Genomic DNA, 16,815 nt, shown 5'->3' on the forward strand with positions numbered 1-16,815 from the left:
ATACGTTGCAGGCGTTTCTGTTACCGTCACAGACGTTGTTTAATTATTATTGTCCTTATTTAATAACATATTATTTAAAATAAAATTATACAAACAAATTTAATTTTGATTCATTTTAATTTGCTTTTATTTCAAATATTAAATCTTTTATTTTATTTTATTATTAATATATAATTAAATTTTAAAATAAAATTTTAAATATTAAACAATAATTTTATTTATATTTATGCTATTTATTAGGTATTTAAAAAATTAAAAAATTATTTTTAAATATATTTAAAAAAATCTTTGTGATTCAGCTGTCTTGAGCCTCATAGTTAATCTATAATTGAATTAGTTTGTGGAGTTTTCAAAATCATACAAATTTATACAAAAGACAAAAATTAAAAGAAGAGAGAAAAAGAATATTAATAATGATTGATATTTTTTTTTTAACCCAGTAAATATCCTTTTGCAACTTTTGTAGCAATTTTCATCTTCCCTTTACCATTTATTGTAGTCATTTTCAATTTTAACCTTGAGTTAATAATATAAACATAATTATTGGATATGTGAGAAACTTTCAGCTTGAGACAACCTAAAAAATATGTCCAATGTAGTTATCATTCTCCAATTTCACCTAATCCCAATTAAAATTTATTTACTTTTAATTTAATCTTCAGTATTCCCTTTAATCAATAGCATATGAAATTCAGTACATTTAATTTTTCTTCTAAAAAGTCGGAGCAATCAATTGAGGAAACCGGTTGTGAGATATATATAAAATAGGCACGCAATTCTAGTGAAAAACTCACTTCAATTCATAGCTGAGAGGCGATAATTACCCGTCTAATCACCCTAAACTACGGAAGGGAAAAAAATTCAAATTTCTTTAACATGCTCTTTGCAAAACTTTGGTAAATTAATTGACGCACATTAACTGTACCCAAAAAATAATATTAAAATCTTTGGAAATCTGAATTAATTAAGTTTTCAAGTAATATAACAGGCTGATTGAAATTTATCGCCTGTGTCGCAAAATTTTATTACATCTAATTTGTAACCGCGTGTCTGAAACCGGCCAATTGCAAGTTCTATGAATATTAACTAGCTGTATCTATACAAACTAAACACTTTTAATTTAAGATAATAAATGACGCACACATTAGTAAAAAGCAAATTTGCGAGTGTACTCGGAGGGGATTAGAGATTCAAATTAAACATTGAGAAATGATCGGGGCCGGTTAGATCTGGTCGGCAGATAAGTTTTACTTTGCCAAATGAACACGAACCGCACAAATGCTGCTGGTCGGTGGCCTGCAGCAGTTTAAGTAGAGACGTAATTAAATATCACATTGCATGCAAATATAGCCGCTGCTCCAGTTGTGCAAAGAAATTTGTAGCAAATTATTTGGCCACCGTCATGCACTAGGATTATGCAAACCCTTTTTGCTTTTGTCATTGTTTGCTTGCTCGCGTTTGCACTAAAACAATGTACGAAAAAAGCCAGCTCACGATTCATTTCAATTTGGGACTATAATTGACATTTCGCTGCCGCAACCGTGCGGAGGGTCACGTTTCAACCCCGCCCGTCGCTGTTATTTTTTGTTTTGTCTGCTGCAGTGAGAAGAGCTCGCTCGCGGGAGCAAGGTTGAGACCTCTTGCCTCCTGATGCAATTATGACACATTCATTGCGCATTTTCGGTCACGCCGCTTTATCACGCCTACTCCTGAACACCATTATCTCCGAAACAATTAAAAACGACTTGTTAAATTTGCATTTACACGCTATTCCATTATGTGTTCAGCTCGAAATTAGTCCATAGTCGCATTCCAAACAAGTGAATGCGCCAATATTAATCTTTGAAAAATCTCAACTCGCAGCCCTATTTATCATTGGACAAGCTAGAGAGAGTAGAACTTGAATTCTCTTCCGAGAACAGCAGGGGTCGCAGGTTTGCGAATATGTTTAATCACGGTGCCACCTACCGAACTTGTTGATTCCATATATAAGCCTTTTTCACTCTTTTACACACACCACTGATTTTCCTCGTCGTTATGCAAATCGAAATTGCTATTCCGGCGAACCTGCGCTAATTGCGGTCTGCTTGCATGGGTAAATTACTTGTTTTTCAAAGTACGTATATTTAACTTTGCCACGAAAGAGGCTGAAGTTTTCAACAGGTTGGGCAGTGGAAGAGTTATTGCCAGCACCTATACCTCTATCGGTAAGTTGGCAAGGATTAATAGTCAACAGTAAGTGGTTTGGATTTGGAACCGATAGCTCTGCAAGTTGGAAACTAGTTGGGCCGCAAATTATACACAAGAGAGACCGTTTAGGCAACAGCAGGGGTCAAACAAAAGATAGTTGCTGTGTACTCTGATTGTGAGTACTTGGTGTGCGGAAGATTAAGAAAATACATCTGTAATACAATTTGGTTATTATTTAATTATATTTTTATAAACAAGAAAAATGTGTTTATGATTTTATTGTAACATTTAATAATCTTAAAAAAGTCAAAATCTATTTATATATTTTTCCTTCTAAATTACTTAAAATTGCGAATTGAATTTTTAGAAACTGAATTAATTTGAATAAGAAGTTGTACATTTGAAATAACAAGAACAAGAATATTCTAATAATAAAAAAAATCTTTTTTTAGATAAAACAATGAATTGAACCGCTTGTTCGTTGCATACAAATTAATTTTATAAGGAGCAAAATGGAACCAACGTTTGTAACTCGATGAAATTTTATTATTTACTCTCGTTGTATTGATTAAAAAACATTTTCTTAAAAATGTTACGTAAAAATAATTTACTTTTAATAATTCTCAAATATTTTCATATATTTACTTAAAAAATTCTTGCACATATATCAAATCGAATTTAACGGGCGCACTCTCGCTCAATTAAGAGGATTTCCATGTATGAGCAATTCCGTGCTGGAATTTAAATAAGTTGCAAAAAAGCAGTTCGTCGTGTCCAGTGAACTACCGCTGTTTATGATGCGAGAGAATTGGTGCAAAAAACAGCAAGTGCGCGTATTTGCGTATCCGGTAACCTAAATATAAGTTGCTGCAAGAGACTGTTTTAGACCAATTAAAATTTTAAGCCCAAAATTATGACAGCCTTTACAACTGTGCGCCTAATCAATTTCAAATTAAATATAAAAAAAAATTGTAAAAATGTTATTTTAATAAAAATAAATATTTAGCTGCTGCATAAATTTTAGGGAATGGGAGACGCTAAACGAAAATAGTGGTCGAACATAAAGCAAGGACAACTTTTTCTATTTTGCTGATATGGAATGAATCTTCGCTCTTCAGAAGTGGATCTCGAGCAGTTTAATGGCAATAAAAGTGCTCAATGAAGGTCAATAAACTAGGAAAGAGAAATGATGGCCAGCGATTATTGAAGCAGAGTTGATCTCCTCCACTCGACCGAGAGTTGAATTGGAATATTATATAGCTCGGACGCCACGCGTGGATTGGCATCAGGGCTTCCAGTCAATCGCACATCCACCCATTCGCCTCTCTCTAATTATTCGTCGCTCCGTTCCGAAAAAAAAAATATAAATACACATATTCCCACTTTCATAATATATTGCCAATAACGCTGCTCTCTTTTTCTGGGACAGTTTGCAAGGTAAAAAAGAAAAGAATTTTCACGCTAATTTGATATTTGGAAATAGTTTCTAATATCCGCAGAGGAAACGAGTTGCTCAAGTTTAGGAACGATTAAAAATCAATGTAAGTAACTAAATTTCCTCTAAGTGCGCGAAAAAAACTGGTTACAAATATAATCACAGTGTATTTAACAAAAAATTTCTCAACCGCAACACATTTTTGGTAAACGGGTTGGCGCCTAAGTAGCCAGGAGCGATTTGCATAATAAGTATTTTATGTAATACGATTTTTTTGCCCAATTCCGCTCTATACAATTTTAGTTCTAAATTTAAATAAGGTATTATTAGGTGTTTTGCAATTTAAAACTATTTTTTTTCCTCTTTAGAATAAGTTTCACGTTGAAGAGTGGTTTATATCTGCAGACCCAAAATAGATTTGAACGTCCGATTCTGAATAATTCTGCCTCAATTTAATCTCACGAAAGATCTCGTGACGTGTAAATGTTTTTACGAGCGGATTGAGACACTCACTGGCATCCTCGTCTGTCTTTCCAAACGTCGGTCGGATCTCTTTCTGTGCATCTCTCTTTAATTTTTCTCCGGACAGCACAATGCGATCATCATCGTCCCATTGGCCACGCACCGCTCCAAAGAGACGCCGCCGAGATGCCTATTTATCAACATTATTTTCAGAGTTTCTACTTCTACTGCCATATCAGTGTCTCTCTCACTGCTGGGAATATCAAGTTCCACGAGTTCCTACCGTCCTGCGACCGCCTACTGATACACATATTAAAATATTATATTTCTCTACCTAGAAGAAACCTATCTTAATCATAGATTACAACTTTGTTTAATGCAAACAAGTCTATAAATCATCGCCTAAAAGATATGTTTTTTTTTTAGATTTGTTATAAAAGGTTTTTGCACAGTAAACACAAAGTCCTGGAGGCATCCGATTGCGTGCTGCATGAAAGATTTTTCTAGCAGAATTTTTAATAAATTATTTAATTATACAATAGTTCAAGTGCATTACAGAAATAACTAGATCAAAATTTGCGCCACTGAGATATCAATTAATCGATTGCCAAATTTTGAGAAAAATAAACATAATTAATATTTAATTTCACAGGTAAGAAGTAGTTAAAAATTTAAATTAAAAATAGCAAAAGAATTAAATATTTTTTTGTATGTAATTAATTAAATATTTTGAGCACGTGTAATTTACACATTTAATTTTACTTTTATAATTTATAATACCTTTTCTGTTTTATATTATTACTTTTTGCTTTAATTTTTCAATAGTTACATCATCAATTCATTACATTGTTTCATTGAATTGTTGAAACGCAAATAAAATAATGATCAAACATAGTCATACCTATTATAATTTTCTACAGAAGCTATTACAAAAGAATGCGTTGTGATCATCAATTATTTAATAATAAATCTTTTATTTTTTCTGATTTTGAACATTTTGCCAAATAATGCAGCAACATTAAATCTTTGAGATGAGAGATGAGATAAATTTTTATGTATTTATTAAAGACAAAAACACTAAATACTTTTACCTTCATTTTTAAAACACAATATTTAATCTGCATAAAAAGATTTTTTTCCTAGTTTGAGCCTTTGACAAAATCATACAGAATTTGCAATTTCGTTGGTAAAAAACAAAATTTTACATAACTTTGTATTCAAAATTAATTCTTTTTTATAACTTCAAATGAGTCTTAAAAGCGATCATGAAATCCATAAAAAAAAATATCACAGCAGGTTGGTACTTGGTACCCCTTTAATATTCTCATTATGCACTTGAAACGTGTAGGAGAAATTTGCACACAAAAGAAACTTACATGCAGTTTAAACATTTTTCATTCCATAAAAATAGAGTTCTTTTTCTGAGCTCGAAACTTAATTTCACGGCTCATTCATTACAATGGCCGCACAATATATTGACACATGAATTACGGCCTGCTGGGCACGCGCGCGAGTACTTTCTTTCAGATATATTATCTCTTCTTTCTCCTCTCTAATGGTCATCTCTCTTATATACACAGAATAGATTCTCGCCACGAGACGGCAATAAAGCAACCGAGTGTCTCTTGCAGCGAAAAAAATCGAGCAGATTATACGGCCAAGTTAAAAGTGCATGCACTTTCTCGAAGCTGTGTTTAATACATATTTATTTTTACAATAGAGTATATAAAACATTCATTTGTTCCACGCGCCCACATTATATGTTATACACATATTTCATTATATTAATATTCTACAGCATTGGGCATGTAATTTGGTGTGTCCGAGTGCGCATTAGAAGTAACGAGCCTCATGGGCAGACCGTTTTTTATTGGTTTGGCCATCAATAATCTCAAGTCGTGTCTTGTTCTAGAGCATGATTTTTTGCCGCGTGCCCCAAATGGACGCGCATCGTTTGGTTCCATTATTAATTGCGCACATTTAGATTAACATAAGATGGATTATTATCTAAATGCGAGAGACCGAGTTGAGCAAAAAGAGGTGATAAAAAAGCTTCGGCCAGACTAAGGCTCTCTTGCACTTGTAAATACATAAATTTGTAATTGTTACCTTTTATGTTTTGAAATTTGGATAATCTAAAAAAACTGTTTTATTGAAATACTGCTCAAAGGTTCCTTTAAAAAATCTCATAACTTGAGTACAAAAATCTTTTTAGCATACAAGATTCGTGCAAATTATTAATTTTTTGTTATGGAATGTGGTACTCGCTGTGTCTGCTTTAATTGAAATATGTAATAATTATTATTATTATTTAGTAAAAATTATCCATGATAATGTTTTTGTTGAATCTATTCTAGAATATTTGTTGGGATCTATTTCAAATCAGCATAATCTTTTTGAATCAATATAACATCATAATTATAGTTAGTCAGTCACGCTGCAAGGTAGAGCTATCTTTGTTGAATCATCAGATATTAACTTGGAGGTAAGTTTATTATAATTTTTAAATAATTGGTAATACAATAAACAAATGTAAGTAAAATAAACGTTCTGAAAAAATTACAGATATTAAGAATTAAATTAGTAACTGATTATTTATTTATAAAAATTTATCAAATTTCATACTTTAAAAGCAGCAATATGGGAATAATTATAAATTTGAAATAATATTTTTTACTTCTTATAGTTTAAGAGCAAAAAATTAATACAAAATTTATAAAAAAATGACTTAAATGACTGAAAGGTGCTCCTCAAAACATTGGTCAGACACAATTCAAATCTAACACATTAAAGCTTTTAAAAGCAAATCAGCTCGGAGCATTCTGTGGAATTTCGAGCCTCCGTTTTTGCCCACACTATTATACAAATTAAATCTTAAGTGCGTGTGTGTTATTAGGATTGAAAGCGTCGGCCGATGGCGCATTATCGGAGAGAAAAAGACAAAAAGGGCCCTAGGCGCTGGAGATGATCGGAAAGAATACGTGTGCGTTGTATAATATGTATATACCATCTCAAAAAAGAAAGATGGAAAGAATGGACGTGTTGAGACCGACGAGGGCTCCTCGTAGTGGTTCACCTTGCTTCTTTTCTACCACGAAAGAAACGAGGAGCAGAGAGAAGAAACAGAGGAGCACTCGCGCACGCCGCAAAGAAGCGCGCATCCACGGCTTGTTTCCAGAGTTGTCCTCCAGCGTGCGGCGAGCACAGCCACGCAAAGCCGGCTGCGGACCATTTTTTGGAAACTGCGCGAATTTAATTTCTCCTCGATGCCCCGCGGAGGCTTGTAGCAAATCGCAGTTTGTGCTTTTTTCCCTAATAATTAATGCGAGTGTCAAGAATCAGCTCATCCCACTCGCGCCGATGGTGGAGGAAGCTCGAAAGTAAGCAGACCCCTTTTTCCTTTCATTGTCGGCAGGTTTTCTACTTTTCGCACCGAAATTTTTCCCTCTACTTTCACAGCGCGCTCGGGGTTCGGCGAGAGACCCGTTTTTATTTTTTGCCTCCGAAACCTGCTCTTTTTAATATATGAAAGTGAATTGCTGAAAATAGACCTGTTATAGTTTGTATAACGACTCCATTTGTGCTCTTTTCTTTTTCCTTCCACTCGCTGAATTTCAAACAGACGTATAAAAGTTATTCGCCGCAGTAACAACGCAAATCAGTACACTTGTTACATTTCAATTCGGTTGATACAGTAACTAGGTGTTGAGATAACAAAGCAATATATTCGGCATGTTCACTTTCTTTTGTACGCCCTCGTGCTACCGCTTTTGTCAATTGAATGTGGAACTTGCGATCTGGCCACTCTAATGTGATTGACATGACACAAATTTGGCACTTCCTCCTTTGACAAAAACTTGACTGGACTAAAATTATTTTTGTTACACTTGGAATTTTATATTAAAATTGTTAATTTTTTTGTAAAGCAGCGTTCCTTTTGCATCATTGCACCACTAGACAATGCTTGAATTCAAAAACTATTCAGCTCAAATTCATGACTTCTTACTTTTAAATTCTGAACTATTTCACCTTGAACATGTATCTTAAAATTAATATTTAAGTTGAATATAGTTCTATATTCAAAAAAAGTGTCAAACCTTCCCAATTCAAAATAACTACTTTGCACTTTCAGGGGAGTGTTCCTTTCTTGGATTATAATTTGAAACTTTCCTGTTATCTCAGATATTTTAATATTATCAATTATATATTTTTTCCAATACATCTTAACGCGAATGGAAAAAAATTATTATATTTTTAAATTTTACAAGAAAAATCTTTGCAGAAATATAGTTCATTGTCAGCAATTACGATTCAACTTAAAAATTTATAAGAATATATATGTACTATTTTTTAAGCATTTTTACTTGTAATAAGATTTCAATCAAAATTTATACCAAATTTACGTTTATTACATTCAATTTTTGACCATGTTCGTGAGTTCGATCTGGTCATAAATCGACCAGTCGTGCCATTTTCACACACATGCAGTGTGCAATATAATCCCCCAGCTATTTATGCTTCCACTTTTGGCAAACGCACGGCATTGTCCTTATATTTAACCATTGCAGCTGTGCATCGAGAGATTGATTTACAAAAAACGCTCACCTTGAGCTGTGAAACAAAATAATTTTATCTCTGCGGCGCGCGTGCTGCAGTGTTATTTAACAGAGGCCCTAGACAATAAAATTGCACCGGCGTTGTTCCAATTTTGATTCAGTGTCTGCTCATTATAATGTGAGACTCACGACTAACTCTCGCCGCCGAAAATCGCTCACAATGCAGCGTCTGTTTTCAATCGCGATTCGAGCCGAAAGATAATCGAGTCTTAATTTTCTCACCGGCTAATGCAAGGTCGCTCTCATTAGCTGAGTGATATATACGTTTCTGCAGCAAAATACACGCAATCAACAGGTGTGCGTTTGTGTGGGTGAATTTCGCACTTTGCCAAATAATAAAAGTAAAAATGGGGGCCACTTCTTGACGCTTTTATTTCATTAAGTTTCGCAATCTTTCACTTAACGACTGGAGTAATGTCCATTTTTTTATACTCTTAAACAGAGCAAGTGGGCATTTTAATGGCGAAATAATGAGAGGAAATCTAAAATAAATGGTGCGCGTGTTGACGCCTTGTGCAAATTGCGAAACTTTTTGCTACGAGCTATGTTGAGTTAATGGCGTTCGGAATTATATGCGTGTGTGTGCAAAGAGTCGTATAAAAAGTGACTTTTACCGCGCATTAATAGTATTATGAGGGCTAGTGTCACCAAGAGTAATATAAAACCATAATGGGCAGGTGCAATGATGGGAAATTGCGAATAATAGCGAGTAGCAGAAGTGACGAGATCGCAATCTTCGGGTGGGAAATAAAACTCCGCAGGCCGTAAAACACACGTTTCATTTCATTTTCTCTCCAAATGGCATAGAGCTCGTAAAACCAGACCGCAATAAATTAAAATTCACAAAAATGAAGACCTTTATTTGCAAAATATGCGAAATGCTCGCTGCGAAGAATGTCTTTCCTCATTCGTGCAAATTTTATTGGCTCGTAAAGTGCCGAAAATACGAGCCTGTTAATATTTTCACCCGAATTTCAAATCAGAGCTGTCGTTAACACAACAATTATTATTTACTTGTGCAAATAAAACTAACAACCCGAATCTAATTAACGCATACCTCAGAAGTGAGAGAATCGACTTTTTTATATTTTCCATAAACAGAAATCACTTGGCGCGAAGCGAAGCTGCCGAAACCTTGGTTCCACTGGTTCACTAAATTTCATGGTATTTGAAATGAATCTGCTGTAAACAATGTTTGTGTCGGGTGAAAAAATTACGAGCATATCGGTATGCGATGAAATTAATTCTCAGGCAAGGTAAAAGTCTCTGTGAGATCATTCTTATGCAACGCTGACAATGAGCGATACTGTAAAAAAAAATGCAGTGAGAGAGTTTGTTGAACAATATCGCGCAGTGGAATGAATATATCTTTTGCACTGGCCATTTAACACTGGCTGAGGACAATGAGAAATGCGCTTGCTTTTACGCTAGATTAAATATCTGTACAAGTGTGAATCTCCTACGCCTCTTTTTCTAAACATTGCGAAATGAATAAAAGGATTTATGCAATCGCCATTTACTATTAACGAAATTCATGAACCTGTCGGGGATTGATGATGACGAGAAAATCGTGTCTGAACAATTCGATCTGAAATTTGCATATAATTGCCTGCAGAAAAGTGAAGTGCACGCGCTTGCTTGTTTGTTTGACTGTCGTAAAATCTGTCAACAAATGCAGTACGAAGCTGATTTGCCAAGAAAATACGATCGCATTGACATGCATCACACACAAGTATAAAAGCAGATTTTACGACTGTGTACGTATTAAAAGAGCGGCTTTGGAAGTCTCTTTCTCCGGGCTGCGAGATCTTTACCGGCAGATAAATAAATAAACGCGCCACACAATAATAATAAAAAAAGAAGAAGAAAAATCCTCTCTCTCCGCATCAACAGGTTTTGATCTCTCGCGCGTCAATAATGAAGTGTCTTATATTGAAATCAGTCGTAATCGGCCAGAAAAATCATGCATATAATAATTTTCACTCTCTGCGCGCACGATTACTACTTACAAATCCATATCGAGCTCGTCGATTGCAACCTTTGGAAATATTGGATGAATTATGACTGGAGGTGTCAGAAGAATGGAGAGAGTTCAAAAGGGAAAAAACAGAGCAAACTCCTGGGAATGTGCTGCGTGCTGTCTCGCCGCATGAAATATAGGCGCCTTATCTGATGGTGTAACTCCGGGTCTAATTATTACAAATCATTGCTAATTGCTGGTTTGAATGTGCGTACTCTCATCGCACACTCTCGCCGCTTCAAAAGCGGCTCGCAGAAATTTTGAAGTTTCAAATGAATGGGTACAGAGGGTGTGTAATTAAACTAAGATTCTCAATAATAATTTAATTTTTTTCTGCAATTTTGCCATCCTTCAAAACCCCAAAGTATAATTTTGGAGCTTGTGAATGAGATTTCCTTTCTTACATAACCATTTATTAACATTGGCCAAACTTGATCCACCATAAATTCAAAAAACAAATTATTCTGACCATCTTGTTTTAGGCCTATATCAATTAAAAATTCATACCATATGAAATGTTGTCCAGAAAGTTTGTCTTCTCTTCATCTTAATTGCAGACTAGAAAAGTAAATAAATAATAAAATTGGCTTGATGAAGCTTGTCTTCAATTATAAACTTCTCCTCGTGATATGATAATAATTAAATTAATTACGATTTTCGTCGGAGGAAAGAGGCCCCCCCATCTGGCAGAAAGTGTCTCATTCTCTCTTGTACCGAACTTCGCATCTTTCAGCAATTAAAAAGTAAAAATACAGCAGATGAAACGTGCTTCAGAATTAAAGGGCTGCCGCTCAGCAGCGAGCAATAATTATTAATTCGGCTCCCAGCGGCGAAATGGAAAAAAACCTAATGAAAAGATAGGCCACGACCCTGCGTGCCCTTTCTGACCTTTCAGATTGAATGGGTGCTTTCGGAGCGCCCGACAAAAATAACTCTCTCACCACAAAACATGTGGGCCAAATAAAAAAATAAAAATGCGTTGCGTCAGATGGGAGTAATGAGATACGAAGAAAATGGAATTGACAGCAAAAAATGAGCAGAATTCGATCCGAAATGTGTGTAATTTGCTGCGTTTTGCCTCCTGTCTGCTGTTTACTTGACCTGGGTCAATGTGCAATGTGTAATTTGAGAGCAAAAACGGCCAGGGTTGTCCATCAAGAAGGAGCAGTGCGTGCACGCGAGAGCAAGTAGCGAGCCGTAATTACATAAATTTATTTGGCAGCGGCCACAATGCGCAATAAATCCTAAGTGCACACCCAGCAGCAAACGAACGCAGCCTGGTTTTGAAATTTTCTGCAATTATAAACATTAAACATCACTCACTTGAGCGGCGGCAGAAGAAATTAAAAATATTATGCATCTTGCATTAAGATATAATGCCTTTACAGTTTGGAATTGCTTTTTTATTACATTTTTATTACTTTTAAACAGTAAAAAAAAAACTATTAACATTTTTTTCCTTTTTTTATTTACTGAAACATATTTAAACACATAAGAATGTAACATAATTTAATATTTTATAAATTTTTTAAATTACAATTACCATTTTGCATAATTATTTTAATATTTTAAAATCTACATGCATTAATTAGTATTTTTAATAAAACGGTTGTACAAAAAATGATATTCATTCTTTATCTTACATAATTATAAAACAATAATTACTCATAGAATAAAATAATGGTTTTTGCAAGAAGTTTGTAAAGTTGCCGTAAAAAAAAGCTAATTTTCATTCAATTGAAGTAGTGGTCACTAAATTTGTATATTATATAACAATTTTACCTGACTTTAGTTGCAAATTAAGTTTTTATTGACGTACCATAAGGCAATCTTTGCCCAAATCGAGATTCATCATACAAATATTCAAAAGTTGTAATGAAAAGAAAAAAACTACAACAATTGGAGGAAGAATCACTTAATATTTTTTTGTACTTAAAATGATGTATCAAACCATTTGTTTTCATTACAAAAACTATTTTTGAAATAAATATTTCTGAAAATTCGCAGCTTAAATAAAGGAAATTTATTTTTGATACTTCGTTGATTGCATTTTCGTGTTATTTGATGCAAAAAAATTTATTACTTTTTGTAAAGATGTAATATATTTTGCTCTCTCCCATCTCAAAATAATAATTACATTTGAAAAATATTTTTGTTTACATTTTGAATTTCTGTTATTTTTTTTGTCTAAACATTAGCAGGCATTACCTCTTTTTAAATGAATCATTATCAGTTTTCGTAACTAATAAAACTTTGTATCTACTTGCACTCAATTGATAATTTTGTAATGTAGCTTTTTTCTCTTCAGCTCACCTGCCATCAACAGTTCTTGGGGGAATCAAAATATTCTAAATGCGTGTGACCTGAAGATCTTTCGCGAAATTTTGACCCCTCAAGACCTTTTTTGCTTTAGCAACATCTACTGGACACGAACAGAGGTAAGAAAATTGAACTTTCGAGTATCAAATCAAAAGTATTTTATGCGGTGCAATCAACCTTTAATGCGATCTGAGCCATAAAACGCCATCACAGTTTTCTTTTAATGGCAAAATCCAATATTAGCTTTTTTGACACATAAATAAATTTATTGGGAGTGGAAAATTTACGGCGATGAAAAAGGAAGCTGCGAAGGGAGTGTCTCTTCGATATCGTAATGGATAATTTTATGCTCATCTCCAGTTTGCTGAAGACTAGTTGCGAAATCGGTGGACGAGGAATTTCATTGAGGCACTATAATAATATAAAAGGAGAATATCAAAGTGGCACGGCACATGAATTTTATTTCATATTTGATTTGATTCGCGGCGAGCGTTTTACGAGCTGCTTAAAAGCTGCGCGAGTGCTTTCGTGGAAAAGTGGGAATCGCGTTTGTAAAAGCACGCTCATTTTTACTGCATTTAAAGTAACGAGGATCAATAACGAATAAAAGTACACAATATTTTCTCCTTTGCACTCCATTTATTTATTATTTTATTGTCTCGTCAGCGTCGTTATTCACTCTGGAAAGCGCAGTCGGAGCAGCGAAAGACAGAGACGTTTCCTTTTGTCTCCGCCGAGCGGAAAAAAACCAAACTGAACATTCTTGTGTTTAACTCACTTTCGTGTGGATGTACGTGAGTGTTTTTCACTCAATTCGAGCAGTGCACGCGATTTAGCAGATTTGTCAAGGCGGCAGATTTGCAAGTCGTGCGTTCCGAGCAAAATCGGCGGCGATCAGTAAAAGTTTTCTTATGCAACTTTTGAAGTTTCGTGTCTGCAATTCTCACATGTATACAACTTTGTAAAAGGTGCCTTTTTAAAAGGCAGCTTTTTTGACCGCCCGCGAGTGAGAAAAAATAATAACGCTCGCACCTTTCAACATTATACTTTTTGAGGCCTCAGGGTGTGATGTCATTTTTTGCATAACGCTTAACATTCTTCTGCTCCTATACTTATTGTTATAGCTTTTGAATGGCTCCATGCCTTTTTAATTAAAGTTTTTCTGCGGTAATTAATGCAAAGTGTTTTATTTAACGTGCTTCTCATCTCTTAAAAGTTCTATATTTTATGGAATCATTACATTTTACACAATTATGAATTCTAGAACACAAGAATATTATATGTCATAGGATATAATTTGATTATGCACTAGTTATTAGTTTATACACAAAAATATATTTTATACCAGAACTCCCAATAATAATTTCATTAAATTATATTTAAAAGAAATAAATTAAATACAAAACCATTTTAGTTTTTTATCAATCAGAAGATGTCATATGTATGTGAATTACAAAGAAAAAGAAGTGTATCTGGTGCTCCCAGCCCATGCCTCCGGTTTTAATCAAACTCTTCGATGGCTAGATTTATGTCTTGCATATTCCCGTGCGAGAGGCACTTTAATGATAATCCCTCTTTCAAAAATAATTACCTTTCCCGCGGTCAGAAAATCAATTTCGTTTCCATTCACGTGGAGTGCTCCATAGTTTCAATATGATCGCCGATCGATCAATTTAATAAACTGACAAATTCCAAGAATTAATGACTCTGCTCCGATGTAAAAAGGCAATCTATATTCAGCGTGAGATGCATTTTCGTAATCTGATCTCAAAGCAGCGAGTTGTGTGTAGAGAGGGAAGAGATGCCGTCCGTAAAACACGTAATTAATAGCCACACGCTAATAAAGCGAAAAGACTTTAAACTTTAAAACGGTTTTAAATGGCGAGTTTATCAGCCGGGGAAAGAAAAGAGAAACTGCTCAAACGACGACACGTCCGTGTATATCTGAAAGAGAAAAAGTGCAAGAGAGGCTGGCACAGCAGCCGATCGCATTCTTGCCAGCGCCGATCAAACGTAGTAAGGCGTGAAAATTTTCCACTTTGCTAATTATTTTTAGTGAGCAACCGTTTTGCCTGCATAATTTCAATCAAAGACGCCATTCATTCACCGCAAAACCGCAGACTCAACTTTTTACTCACTTCGATTCCTTTTCAATATGATGAATTATTCTAAAACCATAGTTGAAAATGCGACCTTGGATTGTTTGTGTTAACTCAGATGAGAGACGAAATTAAGTTATAGGATGCAACCTGCGTGACTTCGGTGCAAGTGACAGTTGCATAAAGTTGTTACAATATTGATCAATAGTGGAGCTTTATATCAAAATTATTTCATAACTGACCAGAATTGTTATTTACTCTGCAGTAAAACTTGGGGCTGCTTCTGGAGGTAGTTTAACTGTATTTAATAACGAAAAGCGACATATTTTGCAAATTTTAATGAAAGTAAAAATTGTTCTTTATTACTAATTTACTTGTAAACAATAAAAAGCATGGAATAAAATTCAACCAAATTTAAATTCGATAGTAAAATTTTGAAAATACTATTCATTTGTTCAATTAAATTTTCCACATTTCGTTCAATTCAGTAACAAAGAGAAGAGTAACAGTAAACTAACATTTAATTATAAAATAATGCAAAAATTAAAATTAAGCAATTTCAGCCTGACCAGAGCCTGACCTTTTTCATTTTTAAGCCACTCTAAAAATATTTACTAAAAAAGGTTTCTGATGTTCAACCTGAAAATTTTTAGATGAATTTTCGGCTATTGATTAATGTGACTCACAATCAGTATAAAAAAAATCATGAAATTTTAAATAATACTGTTTGTAATAAAATGGATAAAATTTTAAAATTCGCACATATTATCAATAAAGACACTTTGCAACTAATTATACCTCTATAACAGAAAATTTGGAATTCCACTTAATTTGCATTTATAAAGTTTTAAACTTAACTCACTTAACTGTTGAAAAAGAAAGAAAAAAACGCACAGTATAAAATGAAAAAAAAACTTGCTTCATCATCAAACCAATTTTTTTGCAGATGAGTCTTAAAAAAGGGAAATCATGTTAAGAAACCGACGGAGCAAATCGTTTAATTAAAAAGACACTAAAGTGACAAGCTTTGACAATGGAATGTTGAGTCGACGTGAGACAAATGTGCTGCTCTCTGAGCCGGTGAGTTTGGTGACTGTCGTGCGGTATGCACGTTATCAGGGGACTTGTATTGACCGCAATATATGAGCGGCACAAAAGCGCAAAGTAAGTCTCTGATTAAATGGCGAGTGCAGCCGCGCTCTGCCTTTTCAAACCGACAAAGGATAAACAAATGGCCGGGCTGAAAAGATTTGCTCGCCTCGGCTTGGTGAAGATAATGTGCTCGCCGAGAATTAAATGGCTCAATCCAGCCGATTGCACGCCGAACCCCCAGAGCGAGAGGAGTTTGCATGCCAAAATTATTCCTGAAGGAGATAAGAATTGGCCAAAGCTAATGGAACCATTACTGCAAATGTGGCGTTAAATGCTGCACGCGGGCGTGTGTATGAGTTACTCAAACTTTATTTATGGAGTGCAGAATCGGGACCGCATCTCGGCTCGGCCAAGAGAAAGGAAAATATACGCCAATAAATTTTCTGCACTTCGTGAAACAACGGCACACATTTGCACGGCATATCTCAAATTTATTTTCACGTAGAGAAAAAAACAATAAAAAAAGAACATGATAAAATTATAATGCATAAATAAACAAGTTCCATTGGTAAACCTTTGAAG

The 16,815-nt window shown here is 34.4% G+C and overlaps 1 protein-coding gene across 4 annotated transcripts in view; it reads left to right on the forward strand.

The window, feature by feature from the left end:
- Nucleotides 1-7,189: 7,189 nt before the first annotated feature.
- Nucleotides 7,190-16,815, forward strand: part of LOC132198398 (uncharacterized) — a 117,769-nt gene continuing 108,143 nt past the window's right edge. For 3 of the 4 annotated variants that reach the window (XR_009441978.1, XM_059622423.1, XM_059622431.1), the window contains exon 1: nt 7,190-7,467. Coding sequence is in view for 1 of the 4 variants with exons in the window: in XM_059622423.1 (XP_059478406.1) it covers nt 7,448-7,467 (20 nt within the window). In the remaining 3 variants the exon portion in view is untranslated. Of the gene's footprint in view, nt 7,468-13,031; nt 13,162-16,815 lie in introns of all 4 variants that reach the window. The other variant, XM_059622440.1, reaches the window with a different exon arrangement.

Source organism: Neocloeon triangulifer, unplaced genomic scaffold (assembly GCF_031216515.1).
Source record: "Neocloeon triangulifer isolate White Clay Creek 2 clone unplaced genomic scaffold, ASM3121651v1 ptg000001l, whole genome shotgun sequence".
Classification (NCBI taxonomy): Eukaryota; Metazoa; Arthropoda; class Insecta; order Ephemeroptera; family Baetidae; genus Neocloeon; species Neocloeon triangulifer.